This window comes from Perna viridis, chromosome 11 (genome assembly GCF_037379345.1).
Source record: "Perna viridis isolate PV_CMFRI_1.1 ecotype Kerala chromosome 11, ASM3737934v1, whole genome shotgun sequence".
NCBI classification, from domain to species: Eukaryota; Metazoa; Mollusca; class Bivalvia; order Mytilida; family Mytilidae; genus Perna; species Perna viridis.
Window position 1 is genome coordinate 26,361,716 of NC_142455.1, and position 24,852 is coordinate 26,386,567.

The window sequence follows — 24,852 nt, forward strand, 5'->3', positions numbered from 1 at the left end:
GAATGAAATAATTAATTTATTCATGGATTTTCGAGTTCTTTATATTGTCTTTGTTTGATTTATTTTAAATATTTACACAACCGTCTCGCACAAACGACATGAAGTGCGCATGTGCACAGTGCTTGACAACAAAACGCCAAAAACACTTTCTACAGACACTTCCAGTGTAATTATATAGAAAACACAGTCTTAGAATGTCTCGCCACAACAGCAAACGCCAAGAACAAACGAAGCTTATCGAAAAGCTGACGAAGAAACATGATTGTCAATGTAGGTTGAAAATTATGTTGATAAAATTCAAGAATTCTCAAGGCAACAGCTGGTGGTGTGGCCAGTGTGGGGCCACGATCATGATATTTGTATGCCTTAACGCGACAGACACCTTTACTTTCTCTCTGCATTTCCCTCTTGTAAATCACAGAATGTGAATTGCTCATAAAGTTGAGTTTTTATATCTACACATGTGCATGATGTGGCTGTCCAGCAAATTACAAGGTATTATGAGACAGGTGAAAGTTGAAATGTTCCAGAAAAAAAACATAAATTCATGCCACCTTCCATTTTGTAAGCCCTGTGTTATTATTCTAATAACCTTTCAATATACAGTTTAAATCTTCCTGATGACTGATGTATGTTATTAAACATTATTGTACCTATAAACTGCAAAATACTTCTGATATTTTTTTATTTCATTTTGTTTTGTTTCATTCTGTTTCGATTTCTTTCTTTTATTCTGATTTAATTTGTTAATTGTTGTGTATTGATTAACTTCTTATCAGTTCATCTCTTTGTTTCGTTAGCCTTTCACAATTTTTATGCACCCAAGAATTTTGGGTAAAATTGATAATAGTTATTTTTCTAAACATCTGTTGACTGTTTTGGCCATCCCTACTTTTGCTTTTGTTACTTTGTATGTATGATTTTAGTTACTTTAATTATGTTCTTTGTTGTATATGTCTGTTTTCCATGTCTGGTCTTTGTCCCTGGATTACATTCTTTTGATTACCGCTATAACCTTGGTTCCCTTGATTACTCTTTTGGAAAGAGCTATAAATCGATTTGTATTTAATCATTAAAGCTAGCAATATTTTCTTAGACTGGTTTGGTTCCCAACCGCATTTATAATTTAAGTATTCACAAATGCAGCTGCCATGATGTTATTTTTAAGTTCCTGAATCTGAAGTGAAGGTACAAACCGGTTATTAATGCTGTTTCAGGCCATAAGTATACAGAACTCACTTGATAATACAAATAATATCACTCCCCTTTGGGACCATATTATTGATATGAGGCAGGTGTTACCTGTAAGATGAGGAAGTTGAATATATAGATATAATTAAAAATCTTCTAGTTGCTTGAGACTTCTTTTCCTAAATCATGAGACCCATATTACTTTTGCCTATCTGGGACCAAAGTGGGGGCACATCTAAGAAATCATTTTTTTAAATTGATGTGGAAGGCTTCTTTGAAAGGCTTTTTTTTTAATTTGTTCATCTGATTTTGATGATTATTCCTCTTTACTAGAAGTATGCTAGCTTACTCTATTATTAATAACCTTTTTTGAGATCATTGGGTACAAAGTGATCCAATTTTGAAAGCAGAACTATTTAGAATAAATAAAGTTTTATTATCATTATTCCTAATCTGATTTTGATTTTTCCCCCATTGAATTCATCAAGGAAATCCCTACTTGTATTTTTCAATCAGTATTGCAGTGTTCTAGCTAGGATTTGAAAATAGAGGGGCGCAGGGAAGAGGGCACTTTGATGTGTAGCATGCTTTTTTTTTCAACAAAAAAGGGACATTGATTTTGAATGTTTGTATTAAGTCAGTAATTTGTATTCTTATTGCTTACCTGTCAACTTTTGAAAATGAAGGTCGCATCATAATTTGCAAACTGAGTAAATTTGATTGCATGATTAAAATATGCATGACACCTAATTGTATTGAAAGACCTTTCTCAGATGAGCAAGTGCTTTTTGAATTTTAACACATATATATAGAGGTGATTGTGCTGTTAATGTGTTACAGTAGCATTCAGGTCCCCTATGTAAGAGCTGGAAAATTAGTTTTGAATGGAACAATTGTTGTGTGAACATGATATGTCACTGTTCCTGCAGTTAAGCAGTAAATTCTCTAAACTGCTGTTAAGGGCTAGTGATTCTTTACATTTATGCCATATGATGAGGTGAAATATTGCATGAAATGTTACAAATATTCAATATTGCTTCAATTAAATATCAAAACCATAAGTAAGTAAAAGAAATATTATTTTCTTTAACTAATGCAATTACAACTTATGGAAAATGTCCTTTACTGTTGAAGCTATAGAAAATTTTAAAAATATTGACATTGTAAGGGAGGTAACTGACATCTTGCATAAACAAACATGTGCAACAAGCAATTCTTTATACAGGTAGTTCTACAAAATTTAGACCAGTTACCTTGAAAATATTTGTAAAATTATTTGTACAGTAGAAATTAATTATTAATCAATGATTGGCTGTCCATAAAATTGTTATAGATCCAATCGCGATTCATTTTCTACTTGTCAATCATTATCGGATAACCCTGGTCAGCTGATTGATCACTGATAATTACCTGAAGGTTAATTAAGGCAGGTTGTAGTTAATGAAGGTGACACTTCTTAATTGGCTTGGGATAATTTATTAACAAGAGTGGAAATCTTAAAGGGCCATTCAGGTAATTGTAAATGGGCACTAAAGGGGTATGCAATAAGGGCAGAGGGGCACGTGATAGGGGCCGGGCGCGGCGCCCCTCCATTTTGCCCTAGCTAGGACACTGTATTGGAATATCTCTCACCATCTTTTAGAAACAAGGGATCAAAGGTTTTGAAAGACTTATTTAATTTTTTCATCAGATTTTATTGATTGTTCCTTATGGATGCGATGACAACATCAAAAATATAGAAAACCTTTCAAGCCAATATAGCAATAGCATAAATGTGATGAATTTATTTGACAAAAATTCAAGATGGGAAAGGAGTCATGGCCATTGCCACTATATGTCATCTAAGTTACATGAATTTATCTCCATAGATAGTCTCCTTCCTTTCATACAAAATCCTCTGCCGGCTCTGGGACTTCATCTCAGTTGAACCAAACTTTATTCTATACCTCTCACTCTACTACACTCCCTTTACAAAACAAGTCTTGACACTCCTGTTTCTGATCCCACCTCATCATTATACAGACTTGTTGCCATCATTTTGATATTGGTTTCCACAGACTCTTTAAACCAGTTTGTGTGAAAAGTCAAGATGAAGAAAAACGATCATTTCTTCCACTACCGTTTGTCAACAAAGGTATAGATGCAATTAATTTGGATAATATCCTCCATCACAAAAGCGTTACCAACAAAATTCCCCCATATTTCAAAGACAAATCCATACCAATTATTTCATATTCCTTTACTTCACCCATTGCATCCAAAATTTTCAGTTATAAAAGGCTGTTGCAGATCCTCGAGATTGAGGACGTCAAGGCTAAACCATCTGACTGTTCTTGCAAAAACTCACCATTCAAATATGGTTCTTCTGGTCACGTCGTTACGGGAGATTTAACCATCATTGAAAACGAATCTCTGCATAATATCCTTTCTAAAGGTCCCAAGTACCGTGAACCATGCTCCATAAATTGGAATTATAACTTTAAAGTTCTTATGGATGCTGTCGAGGACTATGCAAGAAAATGGATAAAACGAGAACAAGAAGACATTGATTCTCAGTCAGAGTGGTTAAAGGCCATGAGGTCTCTTGAAAGGAATGAAAGTTTTAAGTAGGTCAATGAGTGCCAAGGCTACAACAGTTTTCAAAGACCCTGATGTAGCAAAAACATTGTCTACTATACATGGCAAGTATGTTGTCATACCAGCAGACAAAGCCCAAAACAACATTGTTTTTGTCTGCAAAACGTTTTACATCCAGTGCTTATTATCAGAGATAGACATAGAAAATAATAGCAGTGATAAGACCTATACTGCTACCACACTCTCCAAAGAAGAGATTGTGGAAGACCATAAATCTGTGCTATCCTCTTTTGGTCTCTCTACCAAGGACGATGATTGTGATTTACCGCCTATGTACTGGATTCCTAAACTCCACAAGAATCCATACAAACAACGTTTCATAGCTGGATCTGCAAAATGTACCACCAAACCTCTTTCAAAACTTTTAACTTCTATACTCACAACTGTCAAAGAGGGTCTGCAGTCCTACCACAACACTTGTTACTCCCATAGTAGTATTAATTCAATGTGGATCCTGCAAAATTCGAAAGATCTTTTGGAGACAATCAGCTCAAGACTATTATCTGAATATAATAGCATTAAAACCTATGATTTTTTCAACACTGTTTACTTCTATTACCCATACTCAGTTAAAATCCTGACTTAAAAACATTATACATCATTGTTTTTCAAAAAAAGATGGTACACTTAGATACAAATATATAGTTCTTGGTAGAGATTCCTCATACTTCGTTAGAAATAATTCCAAATCATCTTCCAAATATACAGAGGAAGATGTTTACAAAATGCTGGAATTTTTAATCGACAACATATTTGTCCTTTGTGGTGGACATGTTTTTCAACAAACGGTTGGCATTCCAATGGGAACAAATTGTGCTCCTTACTTGCTGACCTGTTTCTTCACTCTTATGTGGCTGACTTTATAGCTGATCTGATCCAAAAGAAAGAATATTGTTTGGCTAAATCCTTTAATCTCAGTTTCCGCTATATAGATGACGTATTATCTTTAAACAATCCTAATTTAGGGGATTTGATACATCACATCTATCCCAAAGAACTTGAGATAAAGGATACTACAGACACTGTGAAGTCAGCCTCTTATCTTGACCTACACTTAGAAATCGATGGTAAAGGAAAACTGTTGACCAAACTTTACGACAAACGTGATGACTTTTCATTCAGAATTGTCAACTTTCCTTTCATCTGTGGCAACATCCCTTCAGCACCTGCGCATGGAGTGTTTATATCATAACTCATTCGTTATGCCAGGGCTTGCCGAAACTACGCAGACTTTTTGTATCGCTCTAGAACTCTAACAAATAGGCTTCTGGAACAGGGTTATGTTGCTACCAGATTGAAGTCATCACTACAAAAGTTTTATGGTCGTCATCATGAACTTGTGGATTGTTATTGTGTATCCATCTGCACAATGAAAACTGATTTATTCTATGGGTCATAGTTTTCCTTTCCTCATTTGTCTACCCCGGACTTGACTTTTTATGAGCAACTTGGCGGGTGTTTCTAGAAAAGCAGAGGACACATACCCTACCAGTGCACCTGGTCCATGCTCCCAGTTTTTAGTGGAGTCTGAGTTGCTCATTTGCTTTTGTTATTTTGTATGTATGATTTTAGTTACTTAATGTTCTTTGTTGTGTGTGTGTCTGTTTTCCATGTCTGGTCTTTGTCCCTGGATTACATTCTTTTGATTACCGCTATAACCTTGGTTCCCTTGATCAATCTTCCTCTTTACTAGAAGTATGCTAGCTTACTCTCTTATTAATAACCTTTTTTGAGATCATGGGGTACAAAGTGATCCATGAAAGCAGAACTATTTATTGAAGTTGAATTTTCGACTGTTGTGCTATATTGTATCCTAACCAACTGTTGTAACCAAAATGACCTGTAATAATAGTAACTAATAGTGTGTCCATACAGAGTTCAACTGGCTGGGGTTTAATCATGCTGTGTTCTGCAAAGCTTTTTATTGCTTCAATAAAATGATGCTTTATGTCCTATTTTGGTTTTCAGTCTTCATATTTATCATTTACATGTGTTTGTTTGATAAGTCTGAGATTAATATTCATTTACCTTTGCATATCTCCTTCTTATGTCATCAATCAATTGTTCTAGTGTGTATCAATTAAAGTGATGTTTGATATTTCTCCCATGTTTTGCTTATGACAGTTTGTTATGTTCATTTCTCTGTTTTCATTTTCAGTTAAAAAGCATGAAATTGAAAAGTTAATAAGTATGCACAGTGAATTAGTAGCAGGATCATCAATGAAGTTAGATAGAGTTAGGTTCAGGGATATGCTTCACCAACACTTTGATATGACAGATGATATTCTACTTGACAGAGGTAAAATGTTAGATATATGTTATTGATATTGCAGCTAGAGAATGTGGAGAAGATTGTTCTAAAAAATGACCTGTTAGATTAAGCTAGGCCTTGGTCTCAGGACATGTGCTAATCTGTTTTGTAAGTAGCCTGATTTCTACTCTCACAGTGGGATCCTCCTTATTGTCAAGGCATGGCACCTGGGGTACTCCTATTGCCATCAACTGTCCGGTAAAGTCCTTTTAATCAGTTAAAAAATGAAAAAATGTTGAAGATTTTTCACGGAAATTGAAATTGTCTTGGACAGTTTCCTTTTCAAACTCTTTGTGTTATTACCAGTTAAACAAAATATACCCTGTCATGTACATGTACCTCAGTGGGATGATATATATTTATTTTTTGTTCTGCAGTCGTTTTTCTCTCTATCATTTCCCTGGTTAGTTTTAGTTATCAAACTTCGATTTTATTAAATTTTGAATTTTGTTCTCATGAACTTCATGTTTAAATACATTGTATCAATAAGTATTTCATTTGATGTAATGATTACAGTTCAGTATAAATATCACTTAACACTTATATTTGACCATTTTTCTGCTTTTTAGTTAAATATTAATTTAAAATGTTACAGTGTTTCGTGCCTTTGATAGAGACAGTGATAACTATGTCAGTCAAGAAGAATGGGTGACTGGATTATCTACCTTTATTAGTGATCAATCACAGCATGATGATGCAGTCATTAAATGTAAGCTTTTTTGAATTTTGAATATAGTGTTGGCTTAAGTCAACTGTTAACTACCTCTTTAAAATTAAGGCTGATTCAATTTTGGGAAGTCCCTATACAGTGTACTAATTAATCTGTTGCAATGACAATCTAAAGATGAATTGATCAAACATCACCTGGACAAATAATTGTTATTAGTAATGAAGTTTATTTTTGTGAAAAAAAGCAGGTTTCATGTTGTCATATAATTGAACTTACCTTTCATTTTTGTGTACATGTATTTCTCACTTATTTTCTTTTTGAAAAATATTTGTAAATGTTGTAACAATTAAAAGGAGATGTTTAGATGTGGATTAAAAGTATTTTTATCTGACATTCAGTCAGTGTATTATTATTTTGCAGTTTGTTTTACTGTTTATGATTTGAATGGAGATGGTTACATATCAAGAGAAGAGATGTTCCAGCTTCTGAAAAACTGTATTGTGAAGGTATTTAATACTCAGACTGTTTTGTGTTAGATGTACTTAGTGTAACAAATTCCTACTTAGCCACCAGCAGTAAAAGAATCCACCCTGGTCTATTTTGATTGTCATCCTTATCTGTAACCTGTTTAGGCTATTCTATCACTCATATCTAACAAGAGTTTTAATTAATTGTCCTTAAAAGAAAGATGATAGAGTTTTGAAGTAGAAATAGCAGTAGAGTTTTTCACAGTTCTGTTAAAATGCCAAACATTTTTATGTACTAGACCTTTTTTTAATTTAAAAAGATCACATTGACTATTCAGTAGCAGTCTTTCCAAATCAGGAGGTGGATAATGCATGTAAAAAGACCCAAGATATTCACTTATATTTCTCATTCCAAAACAGTTACATGACCAGATGTTTAGTTGTACTTTTAAAAAAATATTATATATTGGATATGAAATTTTCCTTTTGCAAGAGTTATCCATCTTGATTTGGTTAATTTAAATAAGAGATGAATGTGAGGTTTTGTACGAAATACACATCTGTACAGACAGAAAGGACTATAGCTACTCAAAGATATAGAATATGAAGATCCCGAAAAAAACATTGTTTATTTGTTTGTAGTGTAAGATATAAATCATGCAAACTCCATTTCATCATTGTTTTACCACGGGCTGGTCTTTATGTCACACTATTTTACCCCAAGTGATAGCAAGGGGTTAAATAATGAACTAAATGGTCAGCCCATGGTATATAAATAATGAAATGGATTTTCCGTGATTTATTTCAATTCTAGTATGACTAGTTTCTTCATTTATTTTAGTAGATGCAGCCTATGTCTTACATGAAATGTGGGTCATGTGTTTATCAATTTTTTAGCATGGCTGTGGTCTAAAGAGGTTGGAAGAATGTCATATTAGAATTTCTGATCACCTCTACCATTGTCATTGTCAGAATTTGTATGTATTTGTATTTCAGTTTTGAAGCATTCGAAGATCCTATTATTTTATTTGTCTTTTTCAGCAACAACATGATGAAGATCAAGATGAAAACATTAAAGAATTGGTTGAATTAGTACTCAAGAAAATGGTATGTTAAAGCTTATTTGGATGTGTTTTACCTTTCATAATAAATATAGCAAATTAATATAAATAACTCACTAAAGTAGAGATGTGTGGAAAATAGTCCATGAGACAACTCTACTAGTTAATTCTGGTCAGGCAGTATCTAGCCATCAGCATGTGACTAACTGAAAACATAAATCATATTGTATTATGATTTTCCTGTGTAAGTATGTCTTCATCATTGAAATATGTTTAAATTTTGATCTCAGTTTTTGTAACACACTTCTAGACAAATTACAGCTGCTTTAGATATAGTACAGATTTGTTCGATTCAAATGAGTATTTTATTAAAAAAAGAAACACTTCGTTTCTGTAAGAACTGTATAAATAATAAGTATTTACATATGTATAGATATCAATAAATTGAAAGATTTTCTTTGACACCTAATTAATAATTGCTATCAAAAGAAAAATACTAAGTTTTCTATAAGATTTTAGTAATTTAATGTACGTTTATAATGAGCATCAATTGTACAAACAGTACATTTCGTTAAAGTTGTTGTTAATTTTCTTATTTATAGGATCATGATCATGATAGTAGACTATCTCTGGCAGATTTCACAACCTCAGTAAAACAAGAACCACTACTGTTAGAGGCCTTTGGAAAATGCCTCCCTTCACCCAGTGTAAGTTGCGGAAAGCTTGATACTTAAGTATTAATAGTCTTGATGAGTGAAAACTATTAAATTGCACCAGACCCAAATGTTGACATATTACAATAGTGTGTTATCATTGCAAGCTTCACAAAGAAACCATTTTATAGTAGTGAAAACAATGGTTGTTGTCAAGAAATATTTTTCCAAAAATTACAAAATGAAAATAGCTTTTATTTAACACTTTTAAATTGTGTTGCAATAATTATTGCTAAACAATATATCTAAAATAAAAAAAAATTGGCAAATGAAAGAAAAAAAACATTTATATTACTAACCATTCTGTTGTATTACGACAGATTTTTATTATTGTATGTAAATTATGTATAGGATAAGTAGCTACACTTGATATGTATCATTTTGTTTTTTTATTTTTCTTTTCAGAAAAAGCATTGTTTCAGAACCCTGATTTGTAAAGACAAATAAGTATTAACAGAATTTTGGAAATTAATGTTGATTTGACTGATTTCATGCAATCATTGTTATAAAACTGACATTGTTATATGAGTCGTGTTTTGCTAGAATGAAATGTCTTATTTCCCCTTTTAATTATTGCTAGATGTAATGAATTATTACTGTACAAAGGCTTAAAATTTGATTAATAAATAGCACTGATTTGAAGCAATTACAATGTACATTCCAAGTCATTTTTTTTTTTCATAATTACACGTCCTTATGGGAGCTATTTATATAGACATGTATACAAATTGTATTGAATACCAACATCTTTATTAGTAGTTTTCATTAAAATCTAAATTTAAAAAAAATAAATTCCATGAAAATCGAGAACAAGATGGTTTTGAGTGGTATTCTGTGCAAAATAGTACATTTTTGTGTACTATTTTATATTGTCTTCGTAATGGAGTATTTTTTAAAATTTTGTTTTATCTAAATGTATTTGCTTAAACATTAAATGTAGAATGGAAGAGGGGGTTGGTGCAAACACTAGAATAGAATTGTATGTAGGTATCCATACTCATTCTGTTGTCCAAGGCATGAGAAGAGAGTAATAAAGTGAAAATTACTGTGTAAATAAATTGTTCACTTGTGTTTAAATGTCATTAAGTCACGTTCTTGTCATCTATAAAATTTCAGTTTTCACTATATACATTAATTAATGTACATGTTCACAGATTTGTAATGGTAAAGCTTGCATAACTTGTGTATATATGTAGCTATGAATATTAAGCAATATCCCTTTCAGGTTTTTGTCTATCAATATACATAGATACACAGTACCTCCCTTACAAAAGCCATTTAAGGTTTTTTTTTTAAATTTGATATTTCTTATCAATATTTTCATTTTTTGTACTACTTTTCTACTACTTAATTACTTCAGCTCACTCAGTTTATATTAATGTGTAGCAATATCATCATTGGAACTGTATACTTTGTGCAACGATTATGGCACAACTATCACTCAACATGCTCACTAAGATTTATGGAACACATTTTTCCAGTTGCAAGGCAAAAATTATTTTTGCAATTCCTTTGATCGTTTAATGACTATAACTATACGATCAATTTATCAATTGTCGACTGACATTTTTCTTACAACATATGTACCCCTTACCTTGACAGGTAAAATTTTATTTTCAAATTTCTCTTCTTGATTCTGTTGATTTAAAATATAATTTAATGTTGTTTAAGTTAAGCAGAAATGTGATTACTTTCCGTCCAATGTTTATTTATATATTTTATATCATGTATATTATTATTTTAACTTGTTATCAATAGCTAGTGCAATGCAGTGTGAATTTTTTTATATTCTTATACTTTAAGAAGAGAAAAACTGTGGCCTCCAAATTATAATCTATAGATTATCACCCTTTATCAGGTTAGACAACCCTCAACTTAGCCTCAATTCAATACCAATTCTTTGGAATGCAACTCTTACCCCTCCCCCTTTTTAAATTCCAATGATGACTTTTTATATCATACATTTAATTTTTCAATGGTGGCCCCAGTCAACAAAATTTAACTGATTCATTTTTTTAATGAATTTAAATATCTAAACCTAAATCAGCAATAATTAATAAGAATTTACTTGTCAACATGTGGTATTTTACAGTTAATTTTCTACCTTTAAATGAGTTAACTCAACTCCTTTGACTTGAATTTGAATATTTATACATGTATTTCATGCTTATTATGATATCTGCTCATTTCTTAGTTAAAAATAGTCACTTAGTATGTGTTCTGCACAATATTTTAGTTGTTCAATATTCTTTAGTTTTACTCTTTTATTACTCTGTTCATATGAAACTTTTATATATTCTGTTTTTATGAAAAAATAAATTGATTTATGATTTTTTTTTTATTTATTTATTTGTTATTTATCTCAATTTCCACTTAAGGAATATGACTTTGGAATCCAATTTCATCTGTTTTTTAGCTAACCTGGCCATAGACCATGTTAGCTATTGCCATCACTTAGTGTCCGTCGTCGTTGTCGTCGTTAACAATTTTTCAAATATCTTCTTCTCTGAAACTACTGAATAGATTTGCATTAAACTTATAATGATACCCAGTTTTTAGTGGAGTCCAAGTTGCTCATTTATTTTTGTTACTTTGTATGTATGATTTTAGTTACTTTATGTTCTTTGTTGTGTATGTCTGTTTTCCATGTCTGGTCTTTGTCCTTGGATTACATTCTTTTGATTACCGCTATAACCTTGGTTCCCTTGATTACTCTTCCTTAGAATATCCTCCACAAAATGACCATTTGGATTTCTAATCGGTTAAAAAACATGGCTGCTGTTACTAAAAATAGAACATAGGGGTCAGACAGCAGGTTTTTGCATATATCTCCAAAACTGTTAGGTTTAGCAAAATTCTGACATGATTAAAAGTATTCAGCATGATGAGATCTATCTGCGGTCAAATTTTTGTGAAAATCTGTTGACCCATGGTCAAGTTATTGCCCTTTTTGGACATTTTTTTCTGTTTTTGATGTCATTACTTTCAAAAATCTTCTCAGAAACTACTATACAGAATTCAATGAAAGTTGGTATTTTGTTTTTTAGGGTGTTCTTTACAAAATGATAGTTTGGATTCTTGGTCGGTTAAAGAACATGGCCACCGTTACTAAAAATAGAACATAAGGATCAGACAGCAGATTTTTGCATATATCTCCAAAACCGTTAGGTTTGGCCATTACCTTTCAATTGCTTAAATATCCTTATTATAAGGCCTTCAAAAGTCTATAGGGATCAAAGTTGTCAGACGACTCCATGTAAGGGTTATTGTCCTTGAGAGGAGAAAAATGACATTTTACAGTTTTCAGCCTATATCTTGAAAACTATGATAGATAGAATGAAACTTTCGCTTGCTGAAATGATTCTTATTGTAAGGCCTACAAAAGTCTCCAGGGATCAATGTTGTCAGACGACTCCATATAAGTGCTATTGCCCTTGAAAAGCAAAAAAAAAAAAACGTTTTTTTGCAGTTTTCAGTCAATATCTTAAAAACTACAATAGATGGAATGAAGCTTCCAATTGATGAAATGATCCTCATGATAAGTCCTATCAAAGTCTTCATGGAGTCAAAATTGTCGGACAACTTCTTGTTAGAGTTATTGCCATTGAAAGGCAAAAATTTAACCAGATGAGCGATTCAGGCTCCTGGGAGCCTCTTGTTTTAGCTTAAGTGGAATAGGACCATATTACTCCTCAATGGTAATTATGCAATTCACACCATAATCAAACTTGACCACCATTTTGTGGTGGACTATAGTGTTAATTGTAAGTTTGTTAAGATTTCTATTAAGATTGAAGAAGGACGTGATGATCAATATATTCCCCTAAACCTGTTGAGCAGGATTATTAAAAGCACTCTATACACATGATGGGATTAATATTCTATAGGTATAAAATACCTGTATGATATTGACCATGTCTTGGTATTATGCCATACTTGCAAGCACCAAGCATTGATATTCTGGGATTGATCTGTGATTTTATCCAGCTTTTTTATATCCCAATACTTTGTGGGTCAAAAATTATCTTCTTGAACATTCTTGAGGAAATAAACTTGCATTGGTACTGGATTAAGCATGCTGAAGAAAATAAGAAATATGATATGCTGTAAGCAAAGCAGTTTTCCTTGTGGTCATTTGTAGAAAGGATTCTGAAAAATAAATCATGTATTTTTATTAATTATTCAACAATTTCCAAATTTCTATCTTTGTTAGCACCATTTTTCTTTCAAGACAATGCTATTCCTAAATTTCTCTCACTGCTGCTTAAATTATGGTCTTTCCATTTTTAAAATTGATTCTCCTCACAAGAGTCCGTTGCTATTATCGATCAATCTATAGTTGTTTGTTGGTCTTTAGTCAAATTTGCAACATATTTCAAGGGGAGTAATAGAGACCAATGGCGCCAAATTCTAGGTCCCAAATTCAATTTTCTTCAATGTATTAGACAGAAAAATGCTGCCAATCAATTACGATGGATGATTTTGACGATGATGACGATTTTTATTTGGCAGTTCCACTTGAAGGTCAATGTGCCGGTAATAACAGGTTTATCAAAGCAAGCTAACAAGTGAATGTTTAATACTAATACACGAAAATTCGGAAATTAATACATGCAAAATTCCTGGTTACTGAGATATTGTGTAAACCTTCAAGGTAACACAGAATGGAAATTATGTAGTATTTAGCTTTGGAAACATCTTTTACTAATCAATTTAATAGACAAATAAGCATGTGACACATTCTGATTAATATGCCTTATCGACATCCCATCATTCACATAGGAGAGTTCGCCAATCATTAGTGATGTCATATTTACTAATTTTTATAGCATTAAGTGGTTTATTCTGGCTATTCCAACATTCTAAAATTTATAGGTAAAAATTATAAAATCCATGTAGGAATAGCCAGAACGGTTGTATAAACAAGGGATTAAGTTTGTGTATACTGTAAAAACAAAACTTTAATTGGAATTCTAAATGTGTTGGAGTTACCTGTCACATTTTTGCTGTATGTATGAAATTTTATTTGGGATCTGTAAAGGTTTCATGTGAAAATTCTTATGAATTTTAGACTTGCAAGTGTTTAGGTGTCATTTAAAGTTTTCTTTTTTAACAAATAAAAAAATAAGATTTTTTTGTTCACAATATTATTAAATATTCAATATTCATGATGACATTGTTAATACACACTTTATAAGTACATAATATTCAAGCACTGATAACATTGTAAATAAATGAAAAAGCAGTAAATAAAGTTAAAGTACACATGATTTGTTTAAAAGAATCATACAATAAATGCATAAATAAAACATACAAAGCACAACAGCTCAAGCACTAATCAAAAGTTCACAAGTCTACTCTAAATGCAAAAGATGAGAAGCAGAGTAAGCAAACGACTGATGTGAGTTCCTGGTTCTGTAGACGAATCTTTAGTGTTGTCAGTCTGGAGTGGATCTCTCGGTATTTGCGTTTTCTTTGGACACGTTTACCATTGGCTTGGTACTGGAGCAAGCTGCAGGCGTGGACGGCTTCTTCGTTTGTTTATTAATTAACTGAATTTAATTTTCAGTCTCTATCTTCTTTCCAATATTTCAACATTTTAAGTCTATATTTTATATGTTTATTACCATGAAAAAAGTTACAAATTTGGAAAAAAATATCCCCACATTTCTCGAAAGCACATTATAATTGTTCCGTAATACATATATTTTTCATGTGGGTTCCGTTGTTGATTCATTTTTTCATAATATCTTGAATGGTTCCGGCATATCAAAACTCACATGTTTTGCATATATTATACTTTTGATATACTTCTAAGTAGCTCATGGCACCAAAGTGTAAGTTTATAACATATAATACTTTTGAGATATATTTAAAGTCCCGGTTAACCTGTATTTTGCATATCTTTCGGTAGTTCATGATGTTACATTGATTTTCCATTGCGTCATACAATTCGTTGTATGTTTTCTTATTTTTTTAACTGTAAATCCATATAATATCCATATAAACCAAGCACAGGTGTGATTCAGACTTGAGAATGACTAATTAATAGATCGATCTAGTGAATAACCATTCTAAAAATAAAGTTTTAAGTATTTATAGGTCAGGAAATAGATTGAGAAACATGGTCCAAATAATGACTACAAAATCTTTCAAAAAAGAGTTTTTATTTTTTTTTAGAATTGCCATGCCCGACGGACTTATTTCATTGAATAACGGGAAGTCAGAGTTTTATTTTCTATTAGTCCCGTGTGTCAGGCTTTAGGAATTTTCAACCCCTGTTTAGTTATCTTAAAAAATGAAAAAAAAGTAATTGTGATTTAAAGTTGATGCCCCATGCCTCTCAATGGACTTTTTGCCAACCAACACCCAACCAAAACTATAGCACAAGTAAGTTATGACATCACAAAGAACTCTCCTATAAAGAAAAATATTAGCTGTTACCTCCTTGTTATCAACCCCATCTTACAGCAAAATATCATCACTGAGACTTACACATTTTTAAACAGTTTGTTTTTGCCTTTGATCTTTCAAACTTTTTTTCCAAATCTCATGCATTTGCTACTTGAAAGTATGACAGCCCTGTTACAGTACCTGGTCTAAAGGTGTTGGAACATAATGATGATGTCAGCAAAATGTATTATATTATATTTGATTTACTGAAAACCTAATTGGATAGTATTAAATCAGCAATTTATTCTGTTAGATGAACAATCACTGAGTTTTTACCCTACCGGTGCACCTGGTCCATGATCCCAGTTTTTAGTGGAGTCTGAGTTGCTCATTTGCTTTTGTTACTTTGTATGTATGACTTTAGTTACTTTATGTTCTTTGTTGTGTATGTCTGTTTTCCATGTCTGGTCTATGTTCCTGGATTACATTCTATTGATTACCGCTATAACCTTGGTTCCAATGATTACTCTTTCACAAGATTTTTTTGGTTTGGATCTCAAGTATTATTTTGTTTCAGACTACCAAATCAGATTTCAGATTATTGTAAAATTTTGAATACTAGTCAGTTGACTACATTGTAGTTGCTTAAAAAGTTTTGATTACAGACTGGCTATTTGATTCTTATGTGTTTCCATAATTTCCAGATGAAGTCAGTCAACATTAAATTAAGGACAGTTCTATTGTCCATTGTTTTTCTGCCATTTGTAAAATAATTTAGTGCAACTTACTCAACTATATTACTCTAGGGCATTTCCTACTATTATAGTTGTTCAAACTTGGTAAATCAGGTATAATAACCCAGGAGTGACATATGTATGGAATTATAATAGAATCAAGGGGCATGTCAATAATGGTAGCACCAAAGCTGACACCTACCTACACACAGATGTACATTGTATGTTTGCCCTCCTAAAAAAAGGATCTTATGCAATTAAAGATTTCCATAGGAGACCTCCAAATGAAAACTTACTTTCCCACATCGGACATGTGCCTTCCAAACTTTTATGAATCCATTTGGAAATTCTGGTTTTATTGTTTGGTAGTAGGACACCCTATTTGTGTTGAAGCAGAGTTGGAAATAGTAGCCTGCCCACCAGCCCGAGACGGGCTACTTTTTGGCAAGGCTGGCAAATTTTAGTAAAAATCCATGTAGTCATATAGTAATTATATTAAAAAATTGTATTCAGGACTGGCTATATTTTGAAAGAGTTTCCTACCCTGGTTGAAGTACATATAACTAATGGTTGGCTGCAGATGCATGTATTTGGAAATGAACAAAGAACCATCAGTAGTTATGGTATAATTTTGTAATGTTAATTAAGCTCTCCATTTAAATATTTGATGTCCAACTAAAATACCCAGAGTTACTGATTGAGCTAGTTCTGTTAACAGTCTTTCATTGTACGAGAAATACTGAATATTATAGAAAATAAACTCAATTTAAAACATTTGGATGCTCTGAGTTTTATTTTCATATTTATCTTTGTTGTAATTATAACATGTATTTTTTGCCTCTCAGTGTCATACACCCAAACACATGGTGAAACTACAAATAACTGTGCTTGTTGAGCTTCTTCATTGTCTTTGATACCATTATATCCACAAAAAAATTTCAACCAATGTAATTAATGTATGAAATTGTTGTTAATTGTCCTGTTGTTACTGTTGTCGGTTTCACAGAAAGTCGTAAGTGTGAAATTGGTCGTAAATCATGACATCACAATACTATTTTAGTTCATGACGTCCATTACTTCCAATCAATTTTACACTTACGACTTTTTGTTAAGCTGACGCCAGGTGTCTTTGATTGACAATAAAATATTTGTATGAAGACTTTTGAGTAGACCAAATGTGGCAGGGCTGGACAGCCTACCTGTGTTGTTGTAGGTAGGCCAAGTGTGGCAGGGCCGGACAGCCTACCTGTGTTGTTGTAGGTAGGCCAAGTTTTGCAGGGCTGGACAGCCCACCTGTGTTGTTGTAGGTAGGCCAAGTTTTGCAGGGCTGGACAGCCTACCTGTGTTGTTGTAGGTAGGCCAAGTTTTGCAGGGCTGGACAGCCCACCTGTGTTGTTGTAGGTAGACCAAGTGTGGCAGGGCTGGACAGCCTACCTGTGTTGTTGTAGACCAAGTGTGGCAGGGCTGGACAGCCTACCTGTGTTGTTGTAGGTAGGCCAAGTGTGGCAGGGCTGGACAGCCTACCTGTGTTGTTGTAGGTAGGCCAAGTTTTGCAGGGCTGGACAGCCCACCTGTGTTGTTGTAGGTAGGCCAAGTTTAGCAGGGCTGGACAGCCTACCTGTGTTGTTGTAGGTAGGCCAAGTTTTGCAGGGCTGGACAGCCCACCTGTGTTGTTGTAGGTAGACCAAGTGTGGCAAGGCTGGACAGCCCACCTGTGTTGTTGTAGGTAGACTAAGTGTGGCAGGGCTGGACAGCCTACCTGTGTTGTTGTAGGTAGGCCAAGTTTCGCAGGGCTGGACAGCCCACCTGTGTTGTTGTAGGTAGGCCAAGTTTTGCAGGGCTGGACAGCCCACCTGTGTTGCTGTAGGTAGACCAAGTGTGGCAAGGCTGGACAGCCTACCTGTGTTGTTGTAGGTAGTTGATTTATTACTTTCAGTACATCATTTTCTTTGACAGCATGTTTCAAATGGCAGCCAAATTTGTGAAGAGCAGTTTCCTGGCTGGACTTATTTTTAATGATGAACTGGTGACTCAAGTTTCCACTGCACAGTGATGATTGATTTTTAAAACTGTTGAAAAAGCTTAAATTCGAATAAAATGAACACTTAACTTCCTTAGAATATGATGCTCATCAAAATCTGATAGCTACATGAAGAAAATGTAACAAGCTAAATTATGAAAATTCTATGAACATTTATAACATATCAGTCTTGATTTACTCTTGAGTAATATTATTTGTTGACATTGCAATTTTGCTATTTCAGGTCAAACTGCAACCGTAGTTAGTGAAGGAGTTAAAAACTGTTCATTTTCACCTACCTCTGTTCCAAATAATCATTACATTGAAGCTTGTAAGAATGATATTACATCTACCAACAACATCACAGACAAAGTTCAAATTCCAGAACAATTTCCATTTCCATTTGAAGCATATGATATACAGAAAGACTTTATGGCTAAACTGTATGAGTGCCTTGAACGTGGAAAGATAGGGATCTTTGAAAGCCCTACAGGTACTGGGAAGTCATTAAGTGTAATCTGTGGTGCTTTAAAATGGTTGAGAGACTTTCAAGAAAAACAGAGACAAGAATTAGAGAAGTTGGAAAAACTTGAAGTGGAAATGAAGTTGCAGACTCAGGACTGTGGAGAACTAGATTGGATATCAGAATTCAAACAGAAGAAAGAGAAAGAAGAAAAACTGAAAAAGGTCATGGAAGAACAAGAGGTCATTAGGAAACATGAGTTGAAGGTCAAAGAGTTGAAATCTGATGCAAAAGTCAAGGTCATCAAGAGAAAGAGAACTGTGTTAGAAGACGAATTTGATAATCTGATCAAAACAGCACCAAAAGATATTCAAAAAGCATACCAAGATGAGGTCAATGAAACCAAGAACCAGGCAGATGAACATGGCGATGAAAATAAAGATGATGATTTGATTGTATCTTATGACAGTGACAAAGAACTTGATCGAGATGGGGATGAAGATATTGAAGAGTCTGATGAGCATGTAACAAAAATTTACTTCTGTAGTAGAACTCATTCACAACTGTCTCAGTTTGTAAGGGAGGTAATCAAGAGTCCATATGGTGATGACATAAGAGTAATCTCTCTTGGTTCTAGGCAAAATTTATGCATTAACTCGATGGTGACTAAACTGAAAGCTCTGAGTTTAATAAATGAAGTATGTCTTGACTTACAGAAAAAGAAATCAACACCAAGGGGGAAGACAGGAGAAGCTATAACAAAGAGACAGAAGAAGGGAGTTGGTTGTCCATTTTATAAGCAAGAGGCTATGGGGGAGTTTAAGGACAAAGTTTTACTGGAGGCTATGGATATGGAACAAATTATTACTACAGGTATACTTAATATTAAGATATATTTTATTATTTAAATCAAAGGTCACAAATCTAAGATAGCTTGTTGATGGGTATGTGCTAATTAATAGAACAAAGTTTTACTGAACACATTTTATTTTTTTTTTTTTTTTTGTAATGAGACTTAAGAAAATATATGACTTGAGAAAGTTTGTGTGCCTCCTGGGAACATCATGCCACGGCAGTATGTTTTTCATGTACAGATAAAAATCACGCATGATTGACAATTTCACAATTCAAAATATTCATGCTTGTACATTAAGAATTTCCTATTTTTTTTATTTTTTAATTTCTTAGTTCCATCACCTGGAACGGAACGCTCATTGTAAAGATATGTCAAAATTTGAGAATATTTGATTTCATCAGAAGTGAAATATTGGTCTGAGTATGCTGGGTAATTTCATTTCTTGCTTATGATCTCTGTGTTTGATTCTAGAAGTTTTATTATTGCCATCATTTACGTGCATCATATTAAGCATTGACAAAATTGTGCAAAAAACTATATGACAATTTCAAGTATCTGTTCGACATTGTGCTTTCACATTACAACTTCCCCATGATTAGAAAAAAACAAAACAAATTGATCCTTTGTACCCTTTAAAATGCCTCTGCACTGCCAAATTCAAAGGTCAAGGGTTGCATGATTACACAGATGCAAAAATTAGTGGGCATGCTGTGGATATATGCATTTTTCTAAAACATAATGATTGAATGTTCTATTGAGATGTGGCTAGAGAAAAACTTTCAACTTTGACTACTTCAGACAGGACATATTCTTATTGCAGGGAAGCAGATGAAAGCATGCCCATACTATGGTACTAGATATGGAATACCTTTAGCTGAGCTTGTTGTTTTGCCATACAACACACTGCTACATAAATCGACTCGTGAGGCATGTGGCATCAAACTGGAGGGAAATATTGTTATTGTGGACGAGGCACATAATCTTCTCGAGACTATAAATAGCATCCATAGTGTAGAAGTCACGGGATCACAGTTGTTAAGGGCTCATTCTCAACTTACACAATATGAAAATAGGTATGCTTTGTGATTTGTATAACTTCAATCTACATACTTTTATACCCCTTGCTAACAAAGTTTTTTGAGGCAAAAAAAATGGTATCTATGTATGTCTGTTCCCTGCTACCAGCAAGGCAAAAATAGGGTAGGTAGGTATGGAAATTATTTCATTTTACAAAAATGTTTTTATTGAGTTAATTGGGAAACAATCTAGACTTTTACAGTGCTTCAGTCAAAATGGCCATGAAATGATTAGGGTAGGCACAAAAAAACTTGGGTAGGTAGGATAACAGGAAACACATTATTTTGACCTGAGATATGGGAATAGATGTTTCTGATCTCCTTATCGTTTGGAACAAATTTTGTGGTTTGCCCTACCCACAAAAGCCACGAAAATTGGTACCCCACAAACAATAATACTTTCACAGTATTTCCCAATTGTTAACTGAAGGGTATGGTTTGGTGTTTTTTTGTTCAAAATTACAATGATCTTTTTCTTGAAATCCTTTTCAAATATAATCATTTAGCAGCAAAGTCAAGGTTTTATATGGTTATTTCTAATTTTCCAATTTGAAAAATAATGACATATATTTCTTCAGAGAAAAAAGATGAGGTAGATTTGAATTATGCCAACAACATCACTGCCTCTACTGAAAATTTTGTAATGAATTTTGAAGTCAAGCAAGCTGCCTATAAAGAGAGAAAATCCTTTTGATGGGGATATCATTCAGTTGGGTCACTCTGATAATAGTTTACATTAAAACAAGTCAGTTTTAAAAAAAAATTGAAAAGCATCTGCAAGACTTACTGAGCAATAATAATAGTATAGACTTAAAATGACAATCACATTTTACATTTTAGTGTCAATTTTTGCAAGAAATGTTTATCTTGTTGACATTTTTACTATCAACTACTTTGATGCCTTCTTAATGGGCAAATTCTAAAATTTTCTTCATCTGAAATGAATGCAGTCCCAATGGCTTAGTGATTACCTAATTATAAAATTGTTAAAGAGTTCTCAAAGATGTAAAGGTGAAATAATCATGAAAACTTGAATGACAGAAATATTTGTTGTTAATCTTTATTAATTCAAGTCATTTCCAATCTATTTCTTTTGTCAAACAATGTTTGAACTGACTTACTAGCTGTTACCAAACTATGTTGTTGTTTATTTCCAGGTATAGGTCAAGACTCAAGGCAAAGAACTTACTTTACATCAAGCAGATTCTGTTCATAATATCTTACCTTGTCAAATATATTGATGGTAAAACAGGTATTCCTGGTGACAAACAAACTACTAAAACTGTTGAAACTAAGCTCATCACTGTCAACACTTTCCTGGAGAAGTGTCAGTTGGATAATATCAACTTGTTTAAAATTCTTGTTTATTGCAAAGCAAGTATGATTTCTAAGAAACTGAATGGTTTTGCCGAGAAGTATCAGGACGCCCAAGTTGCTATCCAGATAGAAGAGAAGAAAAGTGGTGTTTCTAATTTCCTAAAAGAGATAACCAAGATTGATAAAGAAAGTAATGCTTCACCCCAGGAAACAGTCAAACAACAAGAGGACAATACAATTGTTTTGAGATCTCCCCTGATGCATATTGAAGGTTTCCTTGATGCTCTGACAAATGCTGACAAAGATGGTAGAATTGTTGTTTGCAAACAACCTCTTGTAAGTCAATCAAGCATGAAGTTTCTATTGCTCAATCCTGCAGTTCATTTCACAGATATTGTAAAGAATGCTAGATCTGTCATAGTAGCTGGAGGCACCATGCAACCAATCAATGAGTTCAAAGATCAACTCTTCCATTCTGCTGGTGTTACCCCTGATAGAATAATGGAATACTCCTGTGGTCATGTGATACCAGAAGAGAACTTGAAAGTTTTTGCTGTGGAAGGAGGACCCTCAGGGATACCTTTTGATTTTACTTTCCAATCCAGAGACAATCCGAAACTTTTAACAGAACTTGGAAATGCAATTATCAATGCATGTCAGATTGTCCCTGGTGGAATTGTTTGCTTCTTCCCATCATATGAATATCAACGACAGGTTTACACTCATTGGGAAAGATCTGGAACCCTGTTACAAATAGGAAGGAAGAAAAAGATATTTCAAGAGCCCAAAAGAGCTGGATATGTTGATAAAGTTTTAGATGATTACACTAAATGTGTAAAGAGAAATGTTCTAAATGAATCAGGAGGCCTTACTGGAGCTATATTATTCTGTGTAGTAGGAGGTAAGATGAGTGAAGGTATTAATTTCTCTGATGAACTAGGGAGGATGATTATAATGGTTGGTATGCCATATCCTAACATTAAATCTCCAGAATTGCAGGAGAAAATGACCTACTTAAATGCCAACTTTAAAAGAGATGAACAAGGGAGACAACCTGGTCAGATACATTATGAAAATATTTGTATGAAAGCTGTCAACCAGTCAATTGGTCGTGCTATCCGTCACCGTGGTGATTACGCTGTAATTTGTTTGTTTGACAAAAGGTATAGTCGCCCAGGTGTAGCGTCAAAGCTGCCAAGTTGGATAGGAAAAAGTTTAGTGAGAACAGAAAAGTATGGGCAAGTTATTGGCAATGTTGCCAAATTTTTTACCAACCACAAAGTTGATTAAATTGTTTTAGTTGTTCTTACTGTATGTTTTTCTATAGAAAAAAAAAGAACTGATAACATGAAACACAACAAATGCACTAGTGTAAAACCTTAATATTAGATAGAAAATACTTCCAGGGATCATGGAAAAGGCCTTTAACAAATGTAAACAAACCTTTAAGTAAGCGTTGAAAGGCTTAGACAAAAGTATTACAAAAGTATTAAAATCCACGGTAACAGAAAGATGACACTTCTACAAAGTGAAATAACAACACAAAGACACATTAATGACAACATGTTTTGAGTATGGACAGGTGCAATGTCTGGTTGGTTAAACTATTTTTGCAAAGCCTTAACCAACCCCTTTAATGTAAGGTAAAACTGAACTAACACACCGTAAAATTCACTCAACAATACATCCAATTCTCTCCATGGAATACTCCACAATACACTATACAAGACAAAATAAGATGTCACCTTGAATAATTTAACACTGGCAGTTACTGGAATCTAGCTCAGAACATATTGAAAAATGACAATCTCATCAAAACAACGGTACGAGAGATAATTTGTCTCTTCGATTCCAGTGGACTGGATTAGGAGAAGTAATGTCAAGTACTAAATAGGCAAAATTTGATGAAGTGCATTACTAAAAATGAGGTAGTTTTACGTAGGGATTGAATAACTGTTTTTTGAAAAGAATAGACTGATTTTTACGATGACTATTCTTAACAAATAATTCTGTTAAGAGCATTTGATAATCCATTGCATTTTGTTTGAAAGAATGTACTTTATGGAGTACATTTCCGTAAAACACCATCTTTAATTTAGAACGTACTGGAAGTGCTATTATTTTTAATAATAATAATATCCTTTATTTAAACAAGATGACATATTTAGTTACTTAACTGGTTTACAATGTTGTCCTGCAATATATACATTTTTACAACATAAATAATTTGACATCTAATTATAAATTTGCATGATAATATTAACTAAAATATATGATACAGGTAATATACACTTCAATTAACCAAAGTACTGTTCTGACTTGAAAAGATTCGACAGCTGTACAATTTTTTATATCGTCACTCAGCTTATTTTACAGGTAACTACCAGATACAATGAAAGAGCGTTTATAACAGAAAGTTTTACATTTTGATTGCTCTGTGTAGTTGATCTCGCTTCAACTTCATGAACTTATCTAAATATGCTTTGTCGGGTGGGTCTCGCACTAACTTTATGAGCATATCTAAATACATTTAGATATTTGGAACCATTAAATTTAAGGACATGAAAACTAAAATTGCCTTTCTATATTACAAATAATCAGGCAAAGCCATCCATTTAAGGTTAAAAGGTCCATTAGATGGATTCATAACATTTTGCTCATTAAAAATTATCCGTGCTGCTCTTTTTTTTAAGTATTAAGATCTTATCAATATTAGCAACATTTTTTTGCACCTGAACAATTAGTACAACATTCATTGAAATGAGGAAAACATTGTTATAAATATTAAGCAAAGCATTGCTAGACAAAAAAGTTTTAAATTTACGTGACACACCCAGCTTTTTTCGTCCGATATCTTCTTGGATAACAAATCTATATGATAAAGCATTGTCAAAGAAAAATCTGTATTTTCTCCTAGGAGTTTTGATCGTCAACAGTTTAAAG

General features: G+C 33.1%; 2 protein-coding genes across 3 annotated transcripts; both read left to right on the forward strand.

Annotated features, from left to right (window-relative positions):
- The first annotated feature begins 91 nt into the window (after nt 1-91).
- On the forward strand, nt 92-11,391 carry LOC148603525 (calaxin-like). The gene is made up of 7 exons (XM_088552199.1): nt 92-270; nt 5,987-6,127; nt 6,735-6,848; nt 7,230-7,315; nt 8,318-8,383; nt 8,940-9,044; nt 9,456-11,391. Exons 1-7 carry the CDS (start codon nt 195-197, stop codon nt 9,495-9,497), a joined length of 630 nt encoding a protein of 209 aa, XP_088408325.1. The 5' UTR covers nt 92-194; the 3' UTR covers nt 9,498-11,391.
- Nucleotides 11,392-13,327: 1,936 nt separating this feature from the next.
- Nucleotides 13,328-23,217, forward strand: LOC148603526 (ATP-dependent DNA helicase DDX11-like). Of its 2 annotated transcripts, none has more exons than XM_088552198.1 (4): nt 13,328-13,574; nt 18,442-19,533; nt 20,337-20,589; nt 21,750-23,217. In XM_088552198.1, the coding sequence occupies exons 1-4, from the start codon at nt 13,523-13,525 to the stop codon at nt 23,197-23,199; spliced, it is 2,847 nt and encodes a 948-aa protein (XP_088408324.1). In that variant the 5' UTR covers nt 13,328-13,522; the 3' UTR covers nt 23,200-23,217. The 2 variants fall into 2 exon arrangements, with proteins under 2 accessions (XP_088408324.1, XP_088408323.1); XM_088552197.1 differs by having other exon boundaries at nt 13,329-13,586.
- The last annotated feature ends 1,635 nt before the right edge of the window (nt 23,218-24,852 follow it).

Bases quoted from the DNA above. Each gene is read 5' to 3' on its own strand.
- LOC148603525 (XM_088552199.1), top strand. From the start codon at position 195: ATGTCTCGCCACAACAGCAAACGCCAAGAACAAACGAAGCTTATCGAA. The intron at 6,128-6,734 runs GTAAAATGTTAG...AAAATGTTACAG, and splicing joins TGATATTCTACTTGACAGAG to TGTTTCGTGCCTTTGATAGA. The intron at 9,045-9,455 runs GTAAGTTGCGGA...TTTTCTTTTCAG, and splicing joins AATGCCTCCCTTCACCCAGT to AAAAAGCATTGTTTCAGAAC.
- LOC148603526 (XM_088552197.1), top strand. From the start codon at position 13,523: ATGGATGATTTTGACGATGATGACGATTTTTATTTGGCAGTTCCACTT. The intron at 13,587-18,441 runs GTAATAACAGGT...TTGCTATTTCAG, and splicing joins ACTTGAAGGTCAATGTGCCG to GTCAAACTGCAACCGTAGTT. The intron at 20,590-21,749 runs GTATGCTTTGTG...GTTTATTTCCAG, and splicing joins CTTACACAATATGAAAATAG to GTATAGGTCAAGACTCAAGG.